Here is a 22299-nt window from a genome sequence, read left to right as displayed (position 1 = left end):
CCACCTCGCTGCTCCACTGACCCTCGGGGCCCACGCAACAGCAGCGCCAGCCGCCTGTCACCATCCTCGGCTCTATCCGCTCCCTGCGGTCTCCGATACAATGTCTGCGCCAGCTTCAGCGTCGCCCGCCGTGGTTCACAACCCAGCGGGCGGCCGTCCGCCGCATCGCGCCCAGTCCACCTCCGTCCGCTCGACCGCCCAAGCCCCACCAGCCTCCCCTCACCGCTCGCAGTCGCAGTCGCAGGGCCACAGCCGCTCCAGTTCCGGCCAGCAGGCCCATCTGCAGACGGTAGCAAAGCGGGACTTCGAGGCACAGAATGTTGCCCGCCCTGCCTCCTCCCGCCGAAGCGAGTCTCGGGATCGGGCCTCCCAGACCGGTCAGCGCAGCTCCTCGCGCTCCCGTCACGCCCGCTACACGTCTGACGCGTCGGCCACCGCTGCTCCCACCAATGGCGCTGCTGCCGAGGCCAGCCAACGGCCGCCGCCCGCTGCGAACAATACGTCCGGCAGAAGGAGGACTACAATCACCGCCCAGACGGGGACATGGGCTCTTGGGAAGACCGTTGGCGCTGGTAGCATGGGCAAGGTCAAGCTAGCTAGGAACACTGAGACGGGCGAGCAGGTAAGATGACAACACTTATTTTTGGTGGTGGCTACTAATCTGACACCGCGTCTCAGGTTGCCGTCAAGATAGTGCCCAGACAATCCACCGACGAGCACCGCAGCCAAGCTGACCGCGAGAGAGCGGACCACTCCAAGGAGGTTCGCACTGCCAGAGAAGCGGCTATCATGACCCTTGTCAACCATCCCTACATCTGCGGGATGCGCGACGTGGTCAGGACCCACTACCACTGGTATATGCTCTGCGAATATGTCAATGGTGGCCAGATGTTGGATTACATCATCTCTCACGGGCGGTTGAAGGAGAAGCAGGCCCGCAAATTTGCCCGTCAAATCGCCAGCGCACTCGACTACTGCCACCGCAACAGCATTGTTCACAGAGATCTCAAGATCGAGAATATCCTCATCAGCAAGACCGGCGACATCAAGATCATTGACTTTGGCTTGAGCAACCTCTTCTCTCCCCGTAGTCAGCTCAAGACGTTTTGCGGCAGTCTCTACTTCGCGGCCCCCGAGTTGTTGCAGGCGAAGCAATACACTGGGCCAGAAGTTGATGTCTGGAGTTTTGGTATAGTTCTTTACGTTTTGGTTTGCGGAAAGGTGCCTTTCGATGATCAGAGCATGCCTCAGCTGCACGCAAAGATTAAGAAGGGTCACGTGGAGTATCCGCCATGGCTTACTGCTGGTTCGTCCTGCCTTCTCTGTATATGGCAAATTCGAATACTGATGTTGTGTGCAGAGTGCAAAAACCTAATTTCGCGAATGCTTGTCACCGACCCCAAGCAGCGCGCCAGTCTCAGTGAGATTATGAGCCATCCCTGGATCACCAAGGGCTTCAATTCACCTCCGGAGAACTTTCTGCCCCCCAGAGAGCCGCTACAGCTTCCTCTGGATCCCGAGGTGATCGAGAAGATGACCGGGTTTGATTTCGGTACACCGGAGTATATCACCTCGCAGCTCACCAAGATCATTCAGTCGGAGGAGTACCAAAATGGCTGCCGTCTGGCTGCGCAGCGATCACAGGATAAGACACCGGAAACCGAGCGGAAGCGTGGCGTGTTCGACTTTTACAAGCGGCGGAACTCCATGAGCCGGGATACTTTGACCAATCCGTCCTCCGAAGCGCTGACGGTCGGTAATGACCCCGTCAATGCCTTCAGCCCCCTTATCTCCGTGTATTTCCTTGTGAAGGAAAAGCACGAGAGAGAACGGAAGGAGGAAAATCCTGGAGGTCTCAGCATTCCCAAGGTGCCAGGAGAAAAGCCATTCAAGATGCCGGAGCTGGCTGCTCCGGAAGCAGCATACACGAATGCAAGCTCATACGAGTACGCCGGCGAGAAGCCGACTGGCGGACGCTCCAGGCCTAGAGCCAGGACGCATGGAGAAGATGAGGTGACCGAAGGGCTACAAAAGGTCAACCTTCAGGTGCCTCCTCCTCCGGGCCCCTCGTCCGGCATGCTCACACCGCCCAACGAGCCTGCACCCGTCAAAAAGGAGAGCACTGCTGCAGGGATCCTCCGCCGGTTCAGCACACGGAGACGTCATGACCATGATCGGGACAAGTCGAACCCGCCTCCACCGATACCTCCGGCTATCAACGAACCGACGGGCTCTACCGGCAGTTCTATGCTGAGAAGCTTCAGCGTGCGCAGAGCAAGGGACAGGAGTGCAGATGCCCAGCAACCAACTCGAAAGCCGGACACCACGCCGGAGCAACCTGAGTTGCTGGCTCCGCCTACCCCGGGCACAACGCAATCATCGAAATTGAAGGGACTAGGAAGGTCGGCGAGTGTCAACTCAGCAGAGTTCCGCAGGCGGATGCTGAACAGGCGCGCCGCTGCATCTGAAGGGACCCAGGATCCGCCGCCAACAAGCGGGTCAGACAAATCTAGCGTGAGCGGACAGAGAGCTCTTCCGGTGCCAGACACGGCTTCCGAAGAAGTTGCCCTGGGAGGACAGTCTCATCCGACTTCGCGTGCGAAGTCGCTTGGTCATGCACGCAGAGAGAGCATTCAGGCCCGTCGTGCTCGTCGAGAGCAGACAAGGGAGGGCAACGTGCCAGAAGAAACCGAGCGTGAAGTGGCGGAAGCCAACGATTCTTCTGGAGAGACGCGGAGCCCGGAGACGATTAAGCCCGTGTACCTGAAGGGCTTGTTCAGTGTCTCGACGACGAGCAGCAAGCCGCTTACGGTCATCAGGGCTGACATCATCCGCGTGCTGAAGCAGCTTGGAGTGCAGTACTGGGAGAGTCGCAGCGGCTTCAGTTGTAAGCACAGTCCGAGCATCGATCTCGACAATGCAGAGAGCAACGCGCCTCCCATGAGCCCTAACCAGGCGTCAAACAGCGCGCTCGGGCACAGACGGAAGATTAGTTTCGGATTGAGGGGTTCTGAGCAACGCGAGCGCGACGACTTCCGGGAAGCTCATAGGTCGCCCACGACGCCGAAGTCGGCACGAGCGCCGCGCAGGCCTGACAACAGTTACACCAGCGCGGAAGACTCGGACGACAGCGACGTGGCAGACGCTGAGAGCATGCCCCGCGCGCGCGCAGCTGGCGAGACAACGACTCACGTACAGAACGACATGGGTGGAAGCATGGCACTGAAGTTTGAGATTTCGATTGTCAAGGTGCCGCTCTTGTCGCTCCACGGCATCCAGTTCAAGAAGGTGGATGGTGGCACATGGCAGTACAAGAGTCTGGCACAGAAGATTCTGAACGAGCTGAAGCTCTGAGCAGATGCGGCAGGGCGGTTCCTTTTTCTTTGGTTAGGTCAGACCAAGCAGGGCAATCTTCCTCTGATTTTTCCTTTTTCTCTTCTTGAGTCGTCGACAGTCTTATATAAAGTTGGCTGTGCGCGGGGGTTTAATGGCGGGGACTTTTGTACTCTCGTTCCCACGATTGCGGTTTTTGTTGTTTTGGTATGGCTTAAAACTGGTTGCAGCGGAACTCTTTGTTGAACACGGCGAAAACTGATAACGAGAAGGGTCATTGTCCTGGAGTTCTCTTCGAGTAAATTTGCGTCTAGAGCCAATTAATGCCCCGTCGGACTTAGAGGTAGACAAAGATGGTCCCGTCGATGCAAGCAGGGGTGTGAAGCACGTGCAGCGGTCCAGGCTTTCGCACAGACAGCTGGTGATGCCTGAGGCGTTGAGGCCACGCGCGCGCTGATGCCATGGGCTGGCAGGCTGGGCGCGGGCGCGAGGCTTGGCGGGCGGCCCGCGGCAACTTCACTGCGCATCTTCCGAAGCGGCACTGGGCCTCCATCTCTCACCGACCGACGACGCACAGCGCCTCGCTGCCCACCCCCGCCTCGACAACCACCCGCCCTCCTTCGCACCACCACTGAGCACAACATGCTGGGCCAACACGTCTTTTCGCACCAGTATCAGCACCCGCCGGCCGACTGGCCGCAGTCCCACCATCAGACCCATACCCACCATGCTGCGCAGCAGCACGCCCAGGCGCAAGCCGCCGCCGCCGCCGCTGCCGCTGCTCAGCAGCAGCACTACAATCGCATCGCCGCGAGCAACAACGCCTCGGCCGCCAACATGGGCGGCATTGCCCAGCAACAGCACGACCAGACGCTCGCCGTCGACCAGGGCATGACCGAAGAGAACCGCCGCGTGCTAGAGTGGATCGCCCAGCTCATGAACCCTCAGACCCGCGAGACCGCCCTGCTGGAGCTGAGCAAGAAGCGCGAGCAGGTCCCTGAGCTTGCAATGATCCTGTGGCACTCGTTTGGTACGTCGCGCGTGCATGCGCAGCTCCCCACCCGCTCGCCGATAAGGCTAATGCTGTCGTCCAGGCGTTATGACATCTCTACTCCAGGAGATCATCTCCGTCTATCCTTTGCTCAACCCCTCGCAGCTCACTGCTGCCGCGTCGAACCGCGTCTGCAACGCACTCGCCTTGCTGCAGTGCGTCGCTTCACACACCGAGACTCGCGGCCTCTTCCTGAGCGGTAAGCAAGCCATTGGTACTTTCGCGCGAATGCAATTGACTGATGCATTCGCAGCGCACATCCCTTTGTTCCTATACCCATTCTTGAACACCACCTCCAAATCGCGCCCGTTTGAGTACCTCCGTCTCACCTCCTTGGGTGTCATCGGCGCACTCGTCAAGAACGATTCTTCCGATGTCATCAACTTCCTCCTGACCACCGAGATCATTCCTCTCTGCCTTCGCATAATGGAGACAGGCTCGGAGCTGAGCAAGACGGTCGCCATCTTTATCGTCCAGAAGATCCTTCTTGATGACCTTGGCCTGGCCTACATCTGCCAGACGTACGAGCGTTTCTACGCCGTTGGCACCGTTCTCTCCAACATGGTCAACCAGCTTGTGGAGCAGCAGACTGTTCGCTTGCTCAAGCACGTCGTGCGCTGCTTCCTTAGGTATGTACTTCCCACACAATTTTGGACCATGCAAGCTGACCTGAGCGAAAAGGTTGAGCGACAATGCCCGTGCTCGCGAGGCTCTTCGCCAATGCCTTCCCGAGCCTCTACGTGATGCCACTTTCTCTTCGGTCCTCCGCGACGACGCTGCAACGAAGCGCTGCCTCGCACAACTGCTCATCAACCTCTCGGACAATGTCGTCGATGCCTCGAACAACCAGGGCCTGCTCCACTAGGTCCCATCAACCTCACCTGCGACCTTTCATCATTCTTGTCGCAGCCAAGATTGATTATCCACGAGTCCATTGGAAGTTTTACATAATTCTTCAGGGACTACGAGGCCTATTGGACGACTGTACAGCGACGATGGACGACCTACACGACGGGAACTGAAAATTAGAGCCAAAAACACGAAACTGGTTTGGGGAGTTAATTGCTGACTTAATCATGGGAGGCGTGTTATACAAAAAGGGAAGTAGGAGCCTCCTGCATATACACCGGCGTTGTTGTGGACAGAGAAAAAGCGTCTGGAGTTCTTGCGGAGTCAATCGGAGGGCTCGGCGGGCGAGGCCTCGATCTTCTTATGACTGTCCACGTGGAGGAAGGACGAGCCATGCTGCTCTGTCCTCAGTCCTCGAAATTTTTTTTCCTTCGGCGTCTTCCTTATTCTCCAATTTCCCGGCCTTTGGTATTAACTCCAGGAAAGGTGCGCGGCAGTCTGGCTGGATTCGGATTTTAGGACATGGCTTTGAAGAGTAAGGCCATCAAAAAAAGCGTGACGGAATCAAGGAATCGGGGGTATTTTGGTGGCTGGCGAGCGCGTGCACTACGGTCTATGCGCTCTCTGCGTGTATCATCATCATCGACTTCATCTCTCTCATAGCGAGTTCTTGCATCTGCGATGGAGTTCTTTTTGGAAGTGGTAAATGGAAAGGGGCAAGGAAAGGGCAACGGGCGTTTTATGATGGCAGCATGGAATCCAGTTTTTGATATCTTTCATCCCAACACTATTTCTTTTTTTCCCTATTGAATAGCCCCACTCTTATCCTTTCTTTTCCCCTTTCCCCACTTAACGAGTTGAGAATCTCTTATTTTCTCGTCGGTTAGGCAGACCAGTTCGGTTCATTCTCTCCTCTCCTTTCAGGCTGGAACTATACCCTGGGTTGGTTGCTGTTTATCTGTTCTATTCTTTTTCTATTGTTTATACGTTCTGGAGAAAACACAATTCTAGCCCCTTTGCCCCTCCTCCCATTCCTTTGCTTGCGTTTTTCTGTTGGAGTCGTGTTTTTATGCTGATATCTTAGTTTCCCATTGGCCTCACTTTTTGTATTGGTGTTCGGTACCGATGGCGCTGTGGCCATGTAACTTACACATGGTTATAACATTTATAAATGGTTAAGATCTACTACTCATCGTGCGCATAGCACATTAAGATGCGTTTTGCTTTCTGTGGTGAAGCAGCTTTAAGTGGTCTGGAGTTACGGTGTTTTCGTGCCACAGGTGAGGTGGCGAGGGGAGTGCTTCCGGGTGCGAGATTGGCTGACAGTGCGATTGAATATTTTTTTTGGGGTGATTCGGCCATCTGAATTGCAGGTTCACAATGAAGATGTAGTACTTGCGAATCTGGGAGACTTAGAAAACTACACTACGCTCTGCTCCCATTCTTGTCTTACCTTGTGCAGACCGCGGGGGTGTGATGTCGAACTGCGTAGCCTCTGAAGATGCACTAGCTTCCAAACTTTCCACTTACACTTTCATCTTCTGCAAGCCATTGTACTGTCGTTGTCAATACTTCTCGCTTGTTTTTATGGTGCACCGGGACTTCCGTCGTGATGAATATTTGTGTCGCGGAGAGCGAAGGTGAAAGCTTAGTAGAAGGCCGGGATCACTGCCAGATACAGGCAGAGAGGTGTCCACAGAGGATGTGTATGATACTACTCGGTCCAGGATAAGGGCACTAGGGGCAGCAATTCAGCGGTCTGATGAGCTATATACGATGATAGACGCTTCTATTATAAAAATAAAACACAGGAAATAAAGAGAGCGAAAGGTTAAGGTAGAGAAAAAGTGATGACGGTTGGTGGCATCGGCTGCAATCACAGTGCGCAAAATATACATATTTCAAGTGCGTACATTACTGTTCGATTTTAAAGGGTGTTGGTGAAGAAAACCGCGACAGTGCGCAACATAGACACAACGGGGCAGAAATATTACATGGTTCCAGACACCATTCAAGTAATATGGGTAATATCATAATAGAAAAGCAGTAATTGTAGCGAAGTGAACATATTGCTTTTTGAAAGTTATCAAGTAACAGGGACTGTTACACCTTGAAGTAAGCATCCGGCGAAGCATCGTGGCGCAGAGATGGTTTTAGTTGAGACGGGTGATACTTCGGCAATCTGCAGTTATTCTTAGATATCATTACCCTGTTGAATTCGCGTATATGCGCATCGTAATATTGATCGGTATGCTATCTGAGGCAGTGCACGATCTCTAGTTGATGATGCTTAACACATAGGAACCGCATACACGAAAAAAAGAGATGGAGCGTCGTGGTTGGTCTCTTTCTTCCTTTCTTCTCCTTCCAAATAGAAAAGTATCATGCCACAAAATGGCAGAATCGCGAAAGAGTGTCAACGGGAAAGCCGAAAGACCCCACAATTCGGGACCGAGACATCATTCCCCACATGGCGTGGCCTCCGCTCATCCGCATTTTTGCAGGGACTGGAGTCAGTATTATGCATGCTAGACCCTGACAACGTCAACCCGTCGCGCCGTTGCCGATTGACCCCTCATAGGCAGGGGTTCGGGTAAGGATTAGCACTAGGAGCAGCAACAAAGATGGGCCCGACGGGGATAAGCGACTAAACTAGAAGCCGAAACAGGATCTGTCCATATGCCACATCAGGAAGGCTTGCGAGCCCTGGTCTTGGCCCTCGTTGCCTATGAAGTACCAAGCGCTGGTTACGTGAGATCCAGGTACCAACGAACCAGTGAAAACCGCCAGGTACATACCGAGCACATGGACCGGCCCCCATTCTCTACCTTGCAGTCTGGTGACGAAGAAAGAGGGGCTCCGAGCCCCATCTCTTGGGTGTCGATTGGAATCTGGCAGAATCGCGTGCCCTTGGACGTGGTTCGATATTCCAGAGCGAGCATCTTTGCATATATAAAAGTCGAACGAGATTTCAAGACCAATCCCGCTCTCCCTCGCACTTCAACATTTCCCCTCCAACTCCCCTCCACCGTTTATCTTTTTTTTTCTCTCCCTAGCAGAAACCATGGGATCAATGCCCTCGCCGCAGCCGCTCGTGCTCCCCCCGGGCACCGACGCAGCGCACTTCGACGCCTACATCAAGCGCGCCACCACCATCGTCGGCGCCGAAAACGTAACTGTCATCACAGGCGACAGTGGCAGCAACAACAACGAGCACTCCTCGCTGTCCAAGTCGTCGTACCTCGACCCGGCCAAGGCGCACGACATGTTCCACGTCTTCGACAAGGACTACTTCGTGGCGTCGGTGGTCGTGGCGCCGCGCAAGGTGGCCGAGGTGCAGGCGGTGATGCGGCTGTGCAACGAGTTCGCGATCCCCGTGTGGCCCTTCAGCGCGGGGCGCAACGTCGGGTACGGCGGGGCGGCGCCGCGGGTACCCGGAAGCGTGGGGCTGGACGTGGGCAGGAATATGAACAGGGTGCTGGACGTCGACGTGCGGAATGCGTGCTGCCTGGTCGAGCCCGGCGTGACGTACACGGATCTGTACAACCATCTGGTCGAGAACGGGCTCGATGATAAGCTGTGGGTTGATGTGCCCGACCTGGGGGGCGGGTCGGTGTTGGGGAACTGTATCGAGCGTGGGGTTGGGTATACGCCTTATGGGGACCATTTCATGGTGAGTGATGAGGAGATTGTCGAAGGAAGATGTCTGACCTGTGGCCGTCTAGATGCATTGCGGTATGGAAGTCGTCCTTCCCAACGGAGAACTCATCCGCACGGGCATGGGAGCCATGCCGAACCCAACTTCATCGTCATCAGCTGCTAATGGGGGCACGCCCGACGAGGAGCCCGGCAACCGATGCTGGCAGCTCTTCAACTACGGCTTCGGGCCGTACCACGACGGCATCTTCTCGCAGAGCAACTACGGAGTCGTGGTCAAGATGGGCATGTGGCTGATGCCCAACCCGGGCGGCTACCAGCCGTATCTGATCACCTTCGAGCGGGACGACGACCTGCCCCAGATCGTCGAGATCATCCGCGAGCTCCGCCTCGCCATGGTGCTCCAGAACGTGCCCAGCATCCGGCACATCCTGCTCGACGCAGCGGTGCTCGGCACCAAGAAGTCATACAAGGACGTCGACCGGCCGCTGACCGAAGAAGAGCTCGTCGAGATCCAACACCAGCTCGGCCTCGGGCGCTGGAACTTCTACGGGGCGCTGTACGGGCCGGCCGTGGTGCGCGACGCGCTGTGGCAGGCGGTGAAAGCGAGCTTCGGGCGCATCGCCGGGGCGCGCTTCTTCTGGCCCGAGGAAGGCAAGACGTCGCCGGGGGTGCTGGACATCCGGGCCAAGACGCTGCGCGGGGTGCCGACGGTCGACGAGCTGGCGTGGGTCGACTGGCTGCCCAACGGCGCCCACCTCTTCTTCTCGCCCATCGCCGAGATCACGGGCGAGGCTGCCGGCCTGCAGTACGCCGTCACCCGCCGCCGCGTGCTCGACGCCGGCTTCGACTTCTTCGGCACCTTCACCATCGGCATGCGCGAGATGCACCACATCGTGTGCCTCGTCTTCGACCGCGAGGACCCGGCCCAGCGCGAGCGCGCCCTGCGCCTGATCCGCACCCTGATCGATGACTGCGCGAAGTATGGATGGGGCGAGTATCGCACGCATCTGGCCCTCATGGACCAGATTGCCGATACGTATAGCTGGAACGATCATGCCTTGCTGAAGCTGAGCGAAAGGCTGAAGGATGCTGTTGATCCTAACGGCATTCTCGCGCCTGGAAAGGTAAGTGTGATCTGCCACTGCAGCTAAGAATTTTTTTTGACTGACATGTCCACAGAACGGCGTCTGGCCCAGCAACTACAATAAGGCAGAGTGGAAGTTGACGGCCGAATCGTCGGTGAAGAGAAAGTCATGAGAATCTCGCGTCGTAGGCGTTATAACAGACGCAACTGCCCATTGAGCAGTGGAGCGAGTGTGATTGAAAAGTGTTGTGTGCCACGAAGCGGAAGGCGCTAATCGTGTGCCTTTAAGGCTCGGGCTCAAGCTCGTTTTGTCAGCACAAGCTCTTATCAATAACGAAGTAACGGCAATATAAAGAAAGTCTACAGAATAAATTAGCGTTTTTACTGCCTTGAAGACCTGGGATTCGTCGAATTTCATCCATTAAACGAGTGCTATTGTCTCAGTAAGCGACGCTACCAGAGCGGCAAAGAACGGACGCTTGATGGATAACCCAACAAGCAAAGCTACGGTTCGTTGTGTAGGCACCCCAGAGGTGCCCCTTTATCCGGATCTTAATCCTCCTTCGTCGCCTCCTCAGTCTTCCTCAGCGCTTTGATCAACCCCACGCCCACCTCGGCACTGACGCCATCCTCGATCTGCCGGGTCCAGAACCGGTCGTAGCCCATCAGGAGAACCGACTTCCTGCGCTCCTTCTCCTCGACGGCCAGGCCGGCGTCAGACTTGGACTCCAGCTCGGCGAGGATGCGCTTGCGCCGCGCGTACCGCTGCGCCCGCTCCTTGCGGATCTGGTCGCTGCCGAAGCGCTGCAGCGTGTACGCCACGACGTAGCGGAGGATGAGGTAGATGTGCTCGGTGATGAAGATGGTGATGGGCAGCGCGTACCACGTGCCGCGCCCGGGCAGCCCGCTGAAGGCCGAGGTGTTGCTGCCGAAGAGGTGCACGACGGCGGCCGTCGAGATGGAGCCCAGCCACGTGAGGAAGCCGAGCGAGTCGATCCAGGGGCCGATGCCGTCGGTGCGCACGGGGGCGGGCCGCTGGTGCTCGATGCAGATCTTGAGGAAGTCCGACCGCAGCTCGACCCAGTTGTTGACGAGGAAGCCGATGCTGACGAGCGGCCACACGGGCGAGAAGAGCGCCAGGTACCCGAACTGGATCACCATCTCCGTCAGGTCGTCCTGCACGTTGTACGGCTCCAGCGACGCCTCGTTGCGCGCCCGCTTGAGAAAGTCGGCCTCGTCCGGCTCGTCCTGAACCACCGTGTTGATCGTAGTCGTGTTCGAGTGTTCTGCTCGGTACTCCTTCCACCATCGCGTCGCTTTGTGCCTGAGGTACGGCAGCACAAGCTCCTCGCCGAAATTGGAAATCTGACCCGTGACGGACAACGCAATGACCTCGTTTCTCAACCGGTTGGGGTCACTGTGGAAATTGCTGCCAAGGGAGAAAGGGGCTGCGTCGCCCAAAAACCGCCGGAGGAGGACCTCGAGCTGGGGGATGACCGCGTCGCCGAACGGAACGTAGACGAAGGCGGTGAGGAAAATCGGGAGGTATTCAGTAATGAAGTTGAGAACGAAAATCTTTTGAGTGAGTGACATTTCGTGCCGATCCTGCGTACGATGGTTTTCGTATTCCGTAAGAGTGGTTGCGATTCCTTCGAGGAAAGTGTTGATGAATGGCAGGAGGGCAGCAAGAAGGATAGTGGGTAGGTATTCCTGTAAAACGTTCAGTATTTCCTCGAGAGTATCTCCACAGCGTCCGTCTTACCAGCAAGTCCTTGAACGGCCCTTCGTACGCCTCCGAGATGAGAACCTCCACTGCAAAAACCATGACAACGAAAGCTCCGAGTATAAGGAAAGAGACCAGTATAAATGGTATCTGCAATGTCTGCCGCGTAATTTGCTTCCACTTGGGGAAGTATTGTTTCACTTCGCCCGTAACAGGATCTGTGATGGTCTTTTCGGGTCGGAAGGTTGGACGATTGACCTTCAAGGTTCCGACGCCTCTCACATCCCAGCGAAGGCTCAGATCGATCTGTTGTAGCTTCCAGTACTCCAGAAAGACCGTGCACCACAGACTCGTAGTCAGGGCGTAGAAAAGAGAGTACTGCGGCAGAAACATCCACGCGAGAAATCCAGTAATGGCAGGGAAGAACAGAAACACCAGGTAGTTCTGCAAAAAGGCGAAATAAAAGGCAACCTGAAGAATTGGGCATTAGCCACGCCACAGAATCATGAGAGCATCGAAATACCTTCGATCCAAAGAGGTCTCTGATCTTGTCAAGGTCTTCAACTCGCAGGAAGATCTTCTTGCTCAAATGGAGCAGCAAAGCTTGGTTTGCCCGTACATTATGCAGAGGGAAGACGGATTCCACGTTTTCCCATTTTCCCGACTGGGGGGTGATGCCCGCGCCGCCAAGCTCTTTCTTCCATGTGACCAAGTGGTACATTGAGAGAATGTCTTCCGCTTCGAATTCGCCATCAACGATTGTGTCTTTGCCGCCGCCAGGGTGGTCGCGCGTGATTCCGTAGAGCCAGTCCTTAATCCTACAAATGGTCAGTGTGTTTTAGATTATATGAGCTTGTGGAGTGGAATCCTACCTGGACTTGTACACCTCTCTACCAAGTAGCTCTCGCGGAGCCTTTACGAAGATCAGCAGAGACCGATCATAGCCAGCTCGGACTTCAGTGTGCAGTCCGACCCCCTCCAAATCGGCAAGCAGGGTGCACAGCTCCTCGACAGCAGTAGAATGGTCTATTGAGTTAGCTCATGTTCGCCAGACTGACTGAATTTCTCAACGCACCAACATCAGCAAAGTTGTAGTGTATCACATAGACATTATGACTACTGGTTATTAGCGCACAATACGTGTGAATGGGGTGAGGCGACCCACTATGTGACGCCCCGCTGTGGAGGGGGCGTCGCTGGTTCTTTCAAGCCCATGGCGGGGACCATGATTATAGAAGGGGAGAAAAACAGAAAAGAGTGGACGGCAAGAGCCGATAAGAGAGAAATCAAAGAGTGGACAGGTTTGAACAACGCAGAGTTTGCGATGACGCTGGTAAGATAGCATTCAGTACATATACTCGGAAGTCTCGGGCCGAGCGGCAAGCGCACAGACTACCTCTAGCGTTCAGTAAGCTAGGGAGATGCCCACGAGGCTGCCACAGACACCATGAGGATTGGCTGGAATGCCGAAAAGAGATTGCCAAGAGATGGATCGGCTTCTTTGGTGCGGAGAAGCAACTTGATGGACGCAAATCGGTACGAAATGGACACTCAGACCCTGCAAGTGCCACAAGAGAATCATCAAGCTCAAGTGCCCCTTCCGCAGAGCAAGGTTGTCCTTCATTGTGTGCCCAATTTTAGGTGCATGCTGACGCGGCCCACTTTGCGATGGCCATGCCGACTGTACCGAATTAGGGCCCGACTTTTCGTATTTGCAGCCAACTTGCAGCTACTCTAGATATGTTGCTACCTTAGGACGCCTGGAAGATGTCCCGAGAAGAGGCCGTTTGATGTACTATGTATAATACTAAGAGGGGATGTTGATTTAATGCCATGAACTCAATTGCCCAGTGTTGAGCAAGGAGATTTAAAAACCCCTGGGTGATGGCAACACCTGGCTTCGTCTGCGGAATACTCCTGCAAGTCTCGCAAAAACCGGGTGGTCCCTTGTGGAAGAGAGATCTTTTCTACGCAGTAAGGCTTAGATATACCTAAACATGTTGTTCCGGACACTGCGTTTCATGGCGACTGGCTCGCCGTTCTCATACTCAATTCCAGCTTCGCCTCCGTCGCCGGAAAGGCCGGCCATTCTAGCTTTGAGTTCATCGTCGAGCTGAGCCTGCGTCTTTGGCTTTGCCGCCGTCTCAGATTTACTACCTTGCTGTGCCTGTTATGCGGTTAAAATTTTGACAACAACAACAGCGATTGAGCTCTGGAACTAAAGCTTGAGGACATACGTTCTTGTTTTCGGCCTTGCTCCCCACATCATCTTTTTGCGAATTAGATGATGATGAAACTTGCCGAATGGCAGAGTAGATCGGCAGGAACGACGTTCTTGTGGACAGTCTTGCTACTGACGAAACGTAGATCCATGGTACAGTCATGGTTGATGCTGATGAGAAGGGTGAGCATGCCATGTGAAAGCGGTTGGATATCGCTGGGATGACGCGCAGAGTGACATCACCCTGAGCGAAAGAGAAAGTGCGCGGAGCTCTGGCCTCGAGCCTCAGGCCTCAGCGGCGCGCACGGACCTCAGTCATTCACGTGACGTGAGGCGGCGCCGCAAGTCGCGGTTCGGCGCCATCTCAAAGTTCGAAGCAAGCTGTCGCGGACTAACTTTCGACAACACCTCCACCTACCCGAAGCCGCCAACGCGCGACCGAACGCGTCACCATGCCCGTCGTCAAGGGAGGAGTCTGGACGAATATCGAGGATGAGATTGTCAAGGTCGCCGTCTCCAAGTACGGCCTGAATCAGTGGGCGCGCGTCTCCTCCCTGCTCGCCCGCAAAACACCGAAGCAATGCAAGGCCCGCTGGAGCGAATGGCTGGACCCCAGCATCCGGAAGATCGAATGGTCGAAGGAGGAGGATGAAAAGCTGTTGCACCTCGCCAAGCTGATGCCCACGCAATGGCGTACTATTGCGCCCATCGTCGGTCGGACCGCCACTCAGTGTCTGGAGCGCTACCAGAAGCTTCTTGACGAGGCTGAGGCGAAGGAGAACGATGAGCTCGCCCTGGGTGGGCCCGAGGGAGGAGAGACGGCCGCACCCAGTGCAGACGACGTCAGGAGATTAAGGTAAGTCACATTGCTATGCTATCTCTGGATATAGTGCTGACAGCATCGAGGCCTGGCGAACTCGATCCTGACCCGGAGTCCAAGCCCGCGCGCCCTGATACCATCGACCTCGACGAAGATGAGAAGGAGATGCTCAGCGAGGCGCGTGCACGCCTTGCAAACACGCAGGGTAAAAAGGCAAAGCGCAAGGCCCGTGAACGGCAGCTCGAGGAATCGCGCCGCTTGGCTGTGTTGCAGAAGCGTCGCGAGCTCAAGAATGCCGGCATCAACATCAAGGTTACCACGGTCAAGAAGGGACAGATGGACTACAATGCCGACATTCCGTTCGAGAAGGCCCCGGCACCGGGCTTTTATGATACTAGGGAAGAAGAGGACCGTAACGAGCGGCAAAGGGAAGCTTTCGATCCCAGGAAACAGCAGCTGGCCAACAAACGGAAAGCAGACCAGGCAGATGAGGGCGAGGATAGGAAGAAGAGGAAGAACGATAAGGGAGGCGCAGCAGCAATTTCTGCAGCTGCGCAGAAGGCGGCACAAATGCAGAAGATTAGGGAGGCGGAGCAAAGCAGTAAGCGGAGAGGCCTTGTTCTGCCAGCACCGCAAGTCAGCGAGGGCGAGCTGGAGGAGATTGTGAAGATGGGCATGGTGGGAGAAAGGGCCAGCCAACTTGCGGGCAGCAGCGACAACGAGGCCACGCGCGGTTTGATCAGCAACTACTCGAACATGGTCGGAAGCACTCCGATTCGCACCCCGAGAGCGCCTCAAGAGGAGGATCATATCGCGAACGAGATCCGAAACGCGCGGGCCAGAACGGAGACTCAATCAGCACTTCTGGGAGGAGAAAATACCCCTATGTATGAGGAAGGGACGACGGGTTTTGGAGGTGCTGCTCCGAGCAAGCAAGCTGTGGCTACACCAAACCCCATGGCTACGCCTTTCCGCCAAGGAGGTGTCGGAGCAACGCCTATGCGCCAAGGACCTGGAGCAACCCCCATGCGTACCCCAAGAGATAACTTCAGTCTGAACCGCGAAAACGGCATGCAGCTGGTGGGACAGACCCCGCGCGATATCAGGTTGCGTGAGAAAGCAATGCGGGGCGACATCAAGAGCAAATTTGCAGCATTGCCAAAGCCGAAAGAGACCGAGTGGGAGCTTGAGTTGCCTGAAGAGCAGCAGGAGATAATCAATGCCGAAACATCCGAGGAGGACGCTGCGATCAGAGACCAGAGGAATAAGGAAATTCGGGAGGCCAGAGAACGGATTGAGTTTGCTAGGCAGACGCAAGCTTACCAAAAGGCTCTGCCGCGTCCTACGATTGTGGAGGTGAACGCGATGCTAGAGAAGGCATTGGCAGCTACAGATCCGGCTGAGAAGGCTGTGCTGGAGGAGATGACCATTCTCATTGCAAACGATGCGAAGAGGTTCGGCAAGGCTAAGGTCAGCGGCGCAGTGAAGCCTGTCGAGTCTTTTGAGGATGATGCATTGCAGCGTGCGCGGATGGAGATCGCTCTGGAGCTTTCCTCAGACGAGAGCAAGAAGGATACCGAGGAGTTTGAGAGGGCGTGGGAGCAGCTGCATGGATCTTCGATCCTTCCCGGTCTCGCTGGCTACGGCGAGGATGAGATCGACGAGCAGCAGCTCATGACCGAAGCTTTCGATGTAAGTTCAAGGATGCATGTGACAGCTTGGCTCTGCTCGCTAACGGATTCCCAGAACATCCAAGAGAAAATCATGGCCACCGCCCAGCAGGGTAACAAGATCGAGAAGAAGCTTGGCCTGCACCTTGGCGGGTACCAGCAGCGCGCAAAGACGTTGCGACAGAAAATCGTCGATGCGGCGGAAGCTTACGACAAGACGAGGATGGACCTGGACAGCTTCCGCACGCTGCAGATTTCGGAAGAAGCAGCAATTCCGCGCAGACTGGATGCTCTCAGAGAAGAGGTGGCGTTCGTCAGCCGCAGAGAGAGAGAAGCGCAAGAGGCGTACCGGTCTCTGAAGGAGGAGCTGGATATGTTGGAAGAGGGCGTGAACGGATATCATTAGGTCAGGATACCAAAAGGCGGGTGGTCGCTCATCAGGCATAATTTCAGAAGATTATTCCCATTTGCTGTTTACAAGTGTCAGGCGCGGCTCGGCCAAGACCACAGGTCTCGGCTTTGCCACGGTTGCGGGCGAAAAAAGCACAAGCAAAGCTGGATCGGACTGGGCACAAAGTCTGTCCAGGAAGCCAACCGACAGTGTTGTGCGCGGTCATGCTCCGCCAAGGTCTCAGCGCTCTCGCCAAGGTCAGCCATCACGGCGACGTGGGGGAAGCCAGGGCAGGCGCCCAGAAATAAGGCGTTCTGGTCCCTCAGCCGTGCAAGCACGCGATGCCTTTGTTTCCCTCGGCGAGCCCGACGCCGTTTTGCGCCGGGGATTTCTGTCTCTCAACCGTCGCCGGCCCGTGCGCATATGTAGTAGCGGCTCTCAGGCACGTTGACGTGCACGAGAGTGGGCGGGAGGTCGCGGTGTGGGCCGCCAGACGTGAACGGTCGGCGGGCTATCCCAAAAACCGGGGTCCCCGAAGCCAAGGGTTCGGATCGGAATGGGGCAGAGCCCTCGATAAGGGCAAGGCGCGAACGAATAATCGCTCGCAGCACCGGATTGGTTCCTAGCTCCTGACGAAAGGCTACGCTGATTGAATCAATGGCTGGAGAGGCACCTGGGCTTGGCCCGCCTTTTTTTCTCGCATCTCATCATCTTCTAATTCTTGCCGCAGTAGCACACGCACACCGACGTCGCGGAGATACAGCTTCCCTGCACCTTCTTCGCCGCCGGCGCTGATACATACATAAACATCACCTGCCACCGAGCTTGTACTTCTTTCCTCCGTCCTCTGTGGTCCCATGGCATTCGTGACCGAATTCTTCTCCCTCCTCCTCAAGTCGCTTTACTAGATCATCCGATCCGTCCATAATCTGCGTTTCGCGTTCCTCTTGAAGAGGATGACCTCAACGGGCGTTGAGTTCGCGGCCAAGTCGGCGGCACCGCCGCCGCCATTCGACGATAAGAGGCGCAGCGACCCCGAAAAGCGCGGCTACAATCAAGAGAGCCCTATCGAGTCCGTGTCCATTCGCTCCGGCCAGCAACCCAGCGACCACACGCACCGCAAGCTCAAGCCGCGACACATCCAGCTGATTGGTGGGTGATAGACGACGGCAGGCCCCCGGCGTCCAATGGACCAATTGCTGACCAGCTCCTCCATCTTTCTTGCAGGAATCGGAGGTACGATCGGAACAGCGCTGTACGTCCAGATTGGAAATGGCTTGCTCAATGGAGGGCCGGCGAGTTTGTTCCTGGCGTTCACCATCTGGTAGGTCTTCCTCCAAATTCCCGTCGCGTGGCTGTTGGCTTGTACAGTCCCCTCTCGCAGCCGATGGCTAGCGTGGATTTTCTTTTTTGGTCATGTCATGGGTAGTTGAAGCTACCTACATATGTTATTTTTCTGAGGCAGAGCTGGGGGCATAGTCACGCTATGTTCTAGAGCCCTGCTATTCTTCGCGCTAGCCATCGGCTGTAGCACCCCTCTGTAAGGACAATTGCTTACCTTAGTGTGAAACAGGTGTACGTTCATTCTTGCGGTAACATTATGTACGAAAAGTCTTTCATTTCTCTCACCTGTTTCTCCTGTTTTTCGTCCTTTGCTGTTCTGTGCCCTGCGTTGCTTCGTGCTGCCTCTGGTGAACGTGCACTGCCGAATCGGAGCTCTGCGAAATCCCACACCAACCCTATGCACCTTGTGGCCAGAGCTGCTAGAAAGAGAAGAAAAGAAAAGAAGGAAGGAAGAAAGGAAGAAAGGAAGAAAGAAGTCCCAAAGTTCTGTCGGCTCGCCCATGCGCCAATGCGCCCATGCGCCCCGTCTTCCCCCATCTTCACCCCCAACACAACCCCCAACCCCCACCACTAAAAGGAAACTGATTATTGACACAAATGCGATCAGGTATCGCGGAAATGGTGACATATTTGCCCATTTCCTCGCCCTTTATCCGCTTCGCAGGCCGGTATGTCGATGAGGCATTTGGCTTCGCCGCCGGCTGGAACTTCTTCGTCTTCGAGGCGGCACTCGTGCCTTTCGAAATTGTCGCTTGCAACGTCATCATCCACTACTGGAGCGATGCAGTTCCGGCTGGTGGCATCATTTCCATCGTCATTGTTCTCTATGGGTTAGTTGGATCCAAAGGCTTCTCTGCTGTCCGCTCAGTGCGAGGTGCCGGCACATGAGTCCAGTGCTTACGAGTACCCGCAGCCTTATCAACGTATTAGCCGTCAAATGGTACGGCGAGACGGAGTTCTGGGCCGCGATAGGGAAGGTGCTCCTGATCATTGGCCTCATCTTTTACACGTTCATTACTATGCTTGGTGGCAATCCCCTCGGGGACCGTTTCGGATTCAGGTGAGCAGGACCTCATTATTCAACCAAAGGTTTGGCACTGATGGTTTTATCCTGTGAAGGTACTGGAATAATCCCGGCGCATTTACTGAGCTCTACTATGATGGGACGCTGGGACGCTTCCTCGGGTTCCTGCAATGCTTGATACAGGCATCCTTCACCATTGCTGGGTAAGAACACCGCGATTTGTGTAGCGACTGATCAGCTCACCTCAATTTCCAGTCCGGACTACGTGTCCATGGCCGCCGGCGAAGCTGAGAACCCGCGCAAGGCGATGCCGCGAGCGTACAACGCCGTCTTCTACCGACTGACGGCCTTCTTCGTGCTCGGCTCGCTGTGCGTCGGCATCAACGTGCCGTACAACGACCCGGAGCTGACGGCGGCGTTCAAGGAGAGCAAGCCCGGGGCGGCGGCGTCGCCGTACGTGGTGGCGATGAACCGGCTGCGGATCCGGGTGCTGCCCGACATCGTCAACGCCATGGTGCTGACGGCGGCCTTCAGCGCGGGCAACAGCTACGTCTACTGCGCGTCGCGGTCGCTGTACGGGCTGGCGCTCGAGGGCAAGGCGCCGCGGGCGCTGACCAAGTGCACCAGGAACGGCGTGCCCATCTACTGCGTGCTCATCGTGCTGCTGATCGCGCTGCTGTCGTTCCTGCAGGTGTCGGAGAACGCCGCTGTCGTGCTCAACTGGTTCGTCAGCCTCGTCACGGCCAGCCAGCTCATCAACTTCTCCGTCATGTGCTTCACCTTCTTGCGCTTCAAGGCCGCCCTCGAGGCCCAGGGCATCAGTCGTGACTCCTTGCCGTACAAGGGCATCCTGCAGCCATATGCTGCCTACTACGGCCTCACGGGGTGCTTTGTTATGACCTTCGTTGGCGGCTATACCGTGTTCTTGCCTGGACACTGGGACGTGCCGTCATTCTTGTTCTGGTAAGTGATCAACCGATTGCGATGCAGCTACGTGGGTGCCGGAAGATCTATTGTAAGCCATCGTAACTAATTTCTATCATTACGTGGGTAGCTAAAGCTACCATCCGGACGCAAATGTAGAATTACTAAATATACATCTACGTCCGGATGGTAGCTTCAGCTACCCACGTAATGATAGAAATTACCTAGGATTGCCTAGATCTTTCGACACCCAGCTGCACGGTGCAGTGTTCCTGAAACGCTCCTCGTTTCCCTGTTTTTCCCCCCTCTTTGTAATGGCCAATGAATGTGCGCTGACGTTCCGTTTCGCAGGTACACGATGATCGCCGTGTTCCCGATTCTGTTCGTTTTCTGGAAATTCTTCAAGAAGACGGAATTCCGCAAACCGGAGGACGTGGACCTTTTCCAGGATCTCCCGGAGATTGAGGAGTATCACAGGAACTTTATCGAGACGCCGCCAAAGTATGTCCCGTGCCGTCTGCTAAATTTTCGTAATCTTGTTCTAACGAGGGGTTCTCCTGCAGGAACGCATTCGAGAAGATCCTGAACGTGCTGTTCAGTTAAGGTGTGGCGAGGAGGAGGGGATTTTCGGCTGGAGCGCACGGAGGCGCATTTCGCAAATGCAAGGGAAAAGCAACATGTAACGAGCAATAATTCAATAACTGTCTTCGCGCGATTCGAGGTAAGGGTCTGCAGGTGTCGTGATTAGGCAGGCCCTGGTCTAATGCACGTCATGCTCCCCGCGATACGAGTGGGTTCCTTTTCAGCCAGCCCCGCAGGGCAGAAGAGAGAAAAAGCAAAGAGTCAGCATGCTAGCCCTAGGGTCGCCCCGAGACAAGAACCACTCATCGTAGATCCGGTAGTACCTGCGCACCTTCCTCCTCTCACGTCACCGACCGCGACCCTTTCGCACAGACCCTTTGTTCCTCTCACCTCAGAACCCATCCTTCTGGAACGCAGCGGAGCGCTTTCCCTCCTTCCCCGAGCCCGGCTCTCGGCCTGATTGGGGGAAACGGGCAGCGATCGCCGCCGCAAAACAGGGCAGCCCAAACGGGCTCTGCGCATCGCAGCGCGCAGCAGCCGTGAGAGAAGGAGAGAGAGGGTGCGCCGCTGCGCCTGCTCTCGCTCGCGCGCACTGCGGTGCAGGCACGGCGCGGCGGCGGCGGCGGCAGGAGGGGGGCGGCGGCGAGGCGTCGTCGGTCGAGGAGGGCATATGCCCGTTTGGGCCATGGCACGTCTGCCCTCTGCTGCGCCGCAATTCACCGGGGATGCGGGAAGGGTCCAATGGCAAATGCAAGGCGGCTGCTAAGGACAAAAGTAGGACACAGGAGACTCCATCTTCGAACGTCTTCGGGGCAGCGCAGCGAGGGTTCCGGACGGTACGGATTGCTTCGCGCATGGCCCGCCCGCCGGCGCTTGGTGGATGGGTGGGTAGTCGGGGGTGGTGGCCCGGTCGGCCGGTGCTCCCCGATTGAATGCACAGGAGCACGCCCCTCCAGCCCGCCAATGCCTTGCCTGCGCCAGCTGGAGAGCGGCAGACGGGGAAGTCGGGACGGAGGCGAAGTGCGAGCCATGTGCTCTGGAACACACGCACACACCCGAGCTGCAGGGAAGGGCGAGGCGGGCTCCTTCGCTCCATGTGACGTTATTGCGCATGCTGCACCTCTGCTGCCAACCCTCGCCCGCTGCGCCGCATCCGCCCCCTGATCTCTTTCTTGCACTCCTTTTCGCCCTCGACTCCCGGAGCATGTTCCGCCGAGCCTTGAAGATCCGCTGCGCGTCCATGTAGCACTTTCCTCCTGGAGTCCTTGCCTTCTGCAGCGACCCGGCCAGCCCTTGTCCCCCACTCAAATCTCCGGCTCCCCATAGTGCACCAAACAGGCATTCCGCACCAGCGACAAGGATGGCGTTGCGGGCGTGGCGCGCGGGTGATCATGCGAGCCACGCCGCACGAGGGCAACCGCTTGGGATAGGCAGTGCATCCCTGTGTAAAAAGGTACAGATCCGCATGTCGTCGCGATAGAGCATATGCTTGCTTTTTCGTCGCCAACCCGCCTTGCTGGGCCCGACCCGGTCCTGTGTCTGCGGCGCCACCATAACTCTCTTTGGTCTTCGTGCTGCACGCTTGCTCTTATCTTGATGGAAAGTAGGAGGCGCTGATGGGCC

The 22299-nt window shown here is 56.2% G+C and overlaps 6 protein-coding genes across 6 annotated transcripts; 5 read left to right on the top strand and 1 right to left on the bottom strand.

Annotated features, from left to right (window-relative positions):
* Positions 1-100: 100 nt before the first annotated feature.
* LTHEOB_9233 (Serine threonine protein kinase kin1) lies at positions 101-3354 on the top strand (the record flags this gene model as incomplete). The annotated part of the gene is made up of 3 exons (XM_035518799.1): positions 101-622; positions 679-1306; positions 1361-3354. 3 exons carry the CDS (start codon positions 101-103, stop codon positions 3352-3354), a joined length of 3144 nt encoding a protein of 1047 aa, XP_035369263.1.
* A 621-nt stretch (positions 3355-3975) lies between these two features.
* LTHEOB_9232 (Cell differentiation protein rcd1) lies at positions 3976-5249 on the top strand (the record flags this gene model as incomplete). The annotated part of the gene is made up of 4 exons (XM_035518798.1): positions 3976-4363; positions 4428-4583; positions 4638-5013; positions 5066-5249. The coding sequence occupies 4 exons, from the start codon at positions 3976-3978 to the stop codon at positions 5247-5249; spliced, it is 1104 nt and encodes a 367-aa protein (XP_035369262.1).
* A 3048-nt stretch (positions 5250-8297) lies between these two features.
* On the top strand, positions 8298-10150 carry LTHEOB_9231 (Vanillyl-alcohol oxidase; the record flags this gene model as incomplete). Its single annotated transcript, XM_035518797.1, has 3 exons — positions 8298-8906; positions 8959-10017; positions 10073-10150. 3 exons carry the CDS (start codon positions 8298-8300, stop codon positions 10148-10150), a joined length of 1746 nt encoding a protein of 581 aa, XP_035369261.1.
* A 379-nt stretch (positions 10151-10529) lies between these two features.
* On the bottom strand, positions 10530-12927 carry LTHEOB_9230 (Transmembrane protein 16k; the record flags this gene model as incomplete). Its single annotated transcript, XM_035518796.1, has 6 exons — positions 10530-11687; positions 11740-12171; positions 12224-12518; positions 12573-12726; positions 12776-12816; positions 12866-12927. The coding sequence occupies 6 exons, from the start codon at positions 12925-12927 to the stop codon at positions 10530-10532; spliced, it is 2142 nt and encodes a 713-aa protein (XP_035369260.1).
* Positions 12928-14373: 1446 nt separating this feature from the next.
* Positions 14374-16817, top strand: LTHEOB_9229 (Cell division control protein; the record flags this gene model as incomplete). Its single annotated transcript, XM_035518794.1, has 3 exons — positions 14374-14777; positions 14828-16433; positions 16488-16817. The coding sequence occupies 3 exons, from the start codon at positions 14374-14376 to the stop codon at positions 16815-16817; spliced, it is 2340 nt and encodes a 779-aa protein (XP_035369259.1).
* Positions 16818-17758: 941 nt separating this feature from the next.
* On the top strand, positions 17759-20697 carry LTHEOB_9228 (Amino acid/polyamine transporter I; the record flags this gene model as incomplete). The annotated part of the gene is made up of 9 exons (XM_035518793.1): positions 17759-17954; positions 18030-18126; positions 18376-18404; positions 18754-18976; positions 19060-19206; positions 19266-19373; positions 19426-20133; positions 20446-20595; positions 20658-20697. The coding sequence occupies 9 exons, from the start codon at positions 17759-17761 to the stop codon at positions 20695-20697; spliced, it is 1698 nt and encodes a 565-aa protein (XP_035369258.1).
* Positions 20698-22299: the final 1602 nt, after the last annotated feature.

The sequence above is a fragment of the Lasiodiplodia theobromae genome, assembly GCF_012971845.1.
Source record: "Lasiodiplodia theobromae strain AM2As chromosome Unknown scaffold_30, whole genome shotgun sequence".
Taxonomy (NCBI): Eukaryota; Fungi; Ascomycota; class Dothideomycetes; order Botryosphaeriales; family Botryosphaeriaceae; genus Lasiodiplodia; species Lasiodiplodia theobromae.
This window is presented reverse-complemented; position numbering and strand designations above follow the sequence as displayed.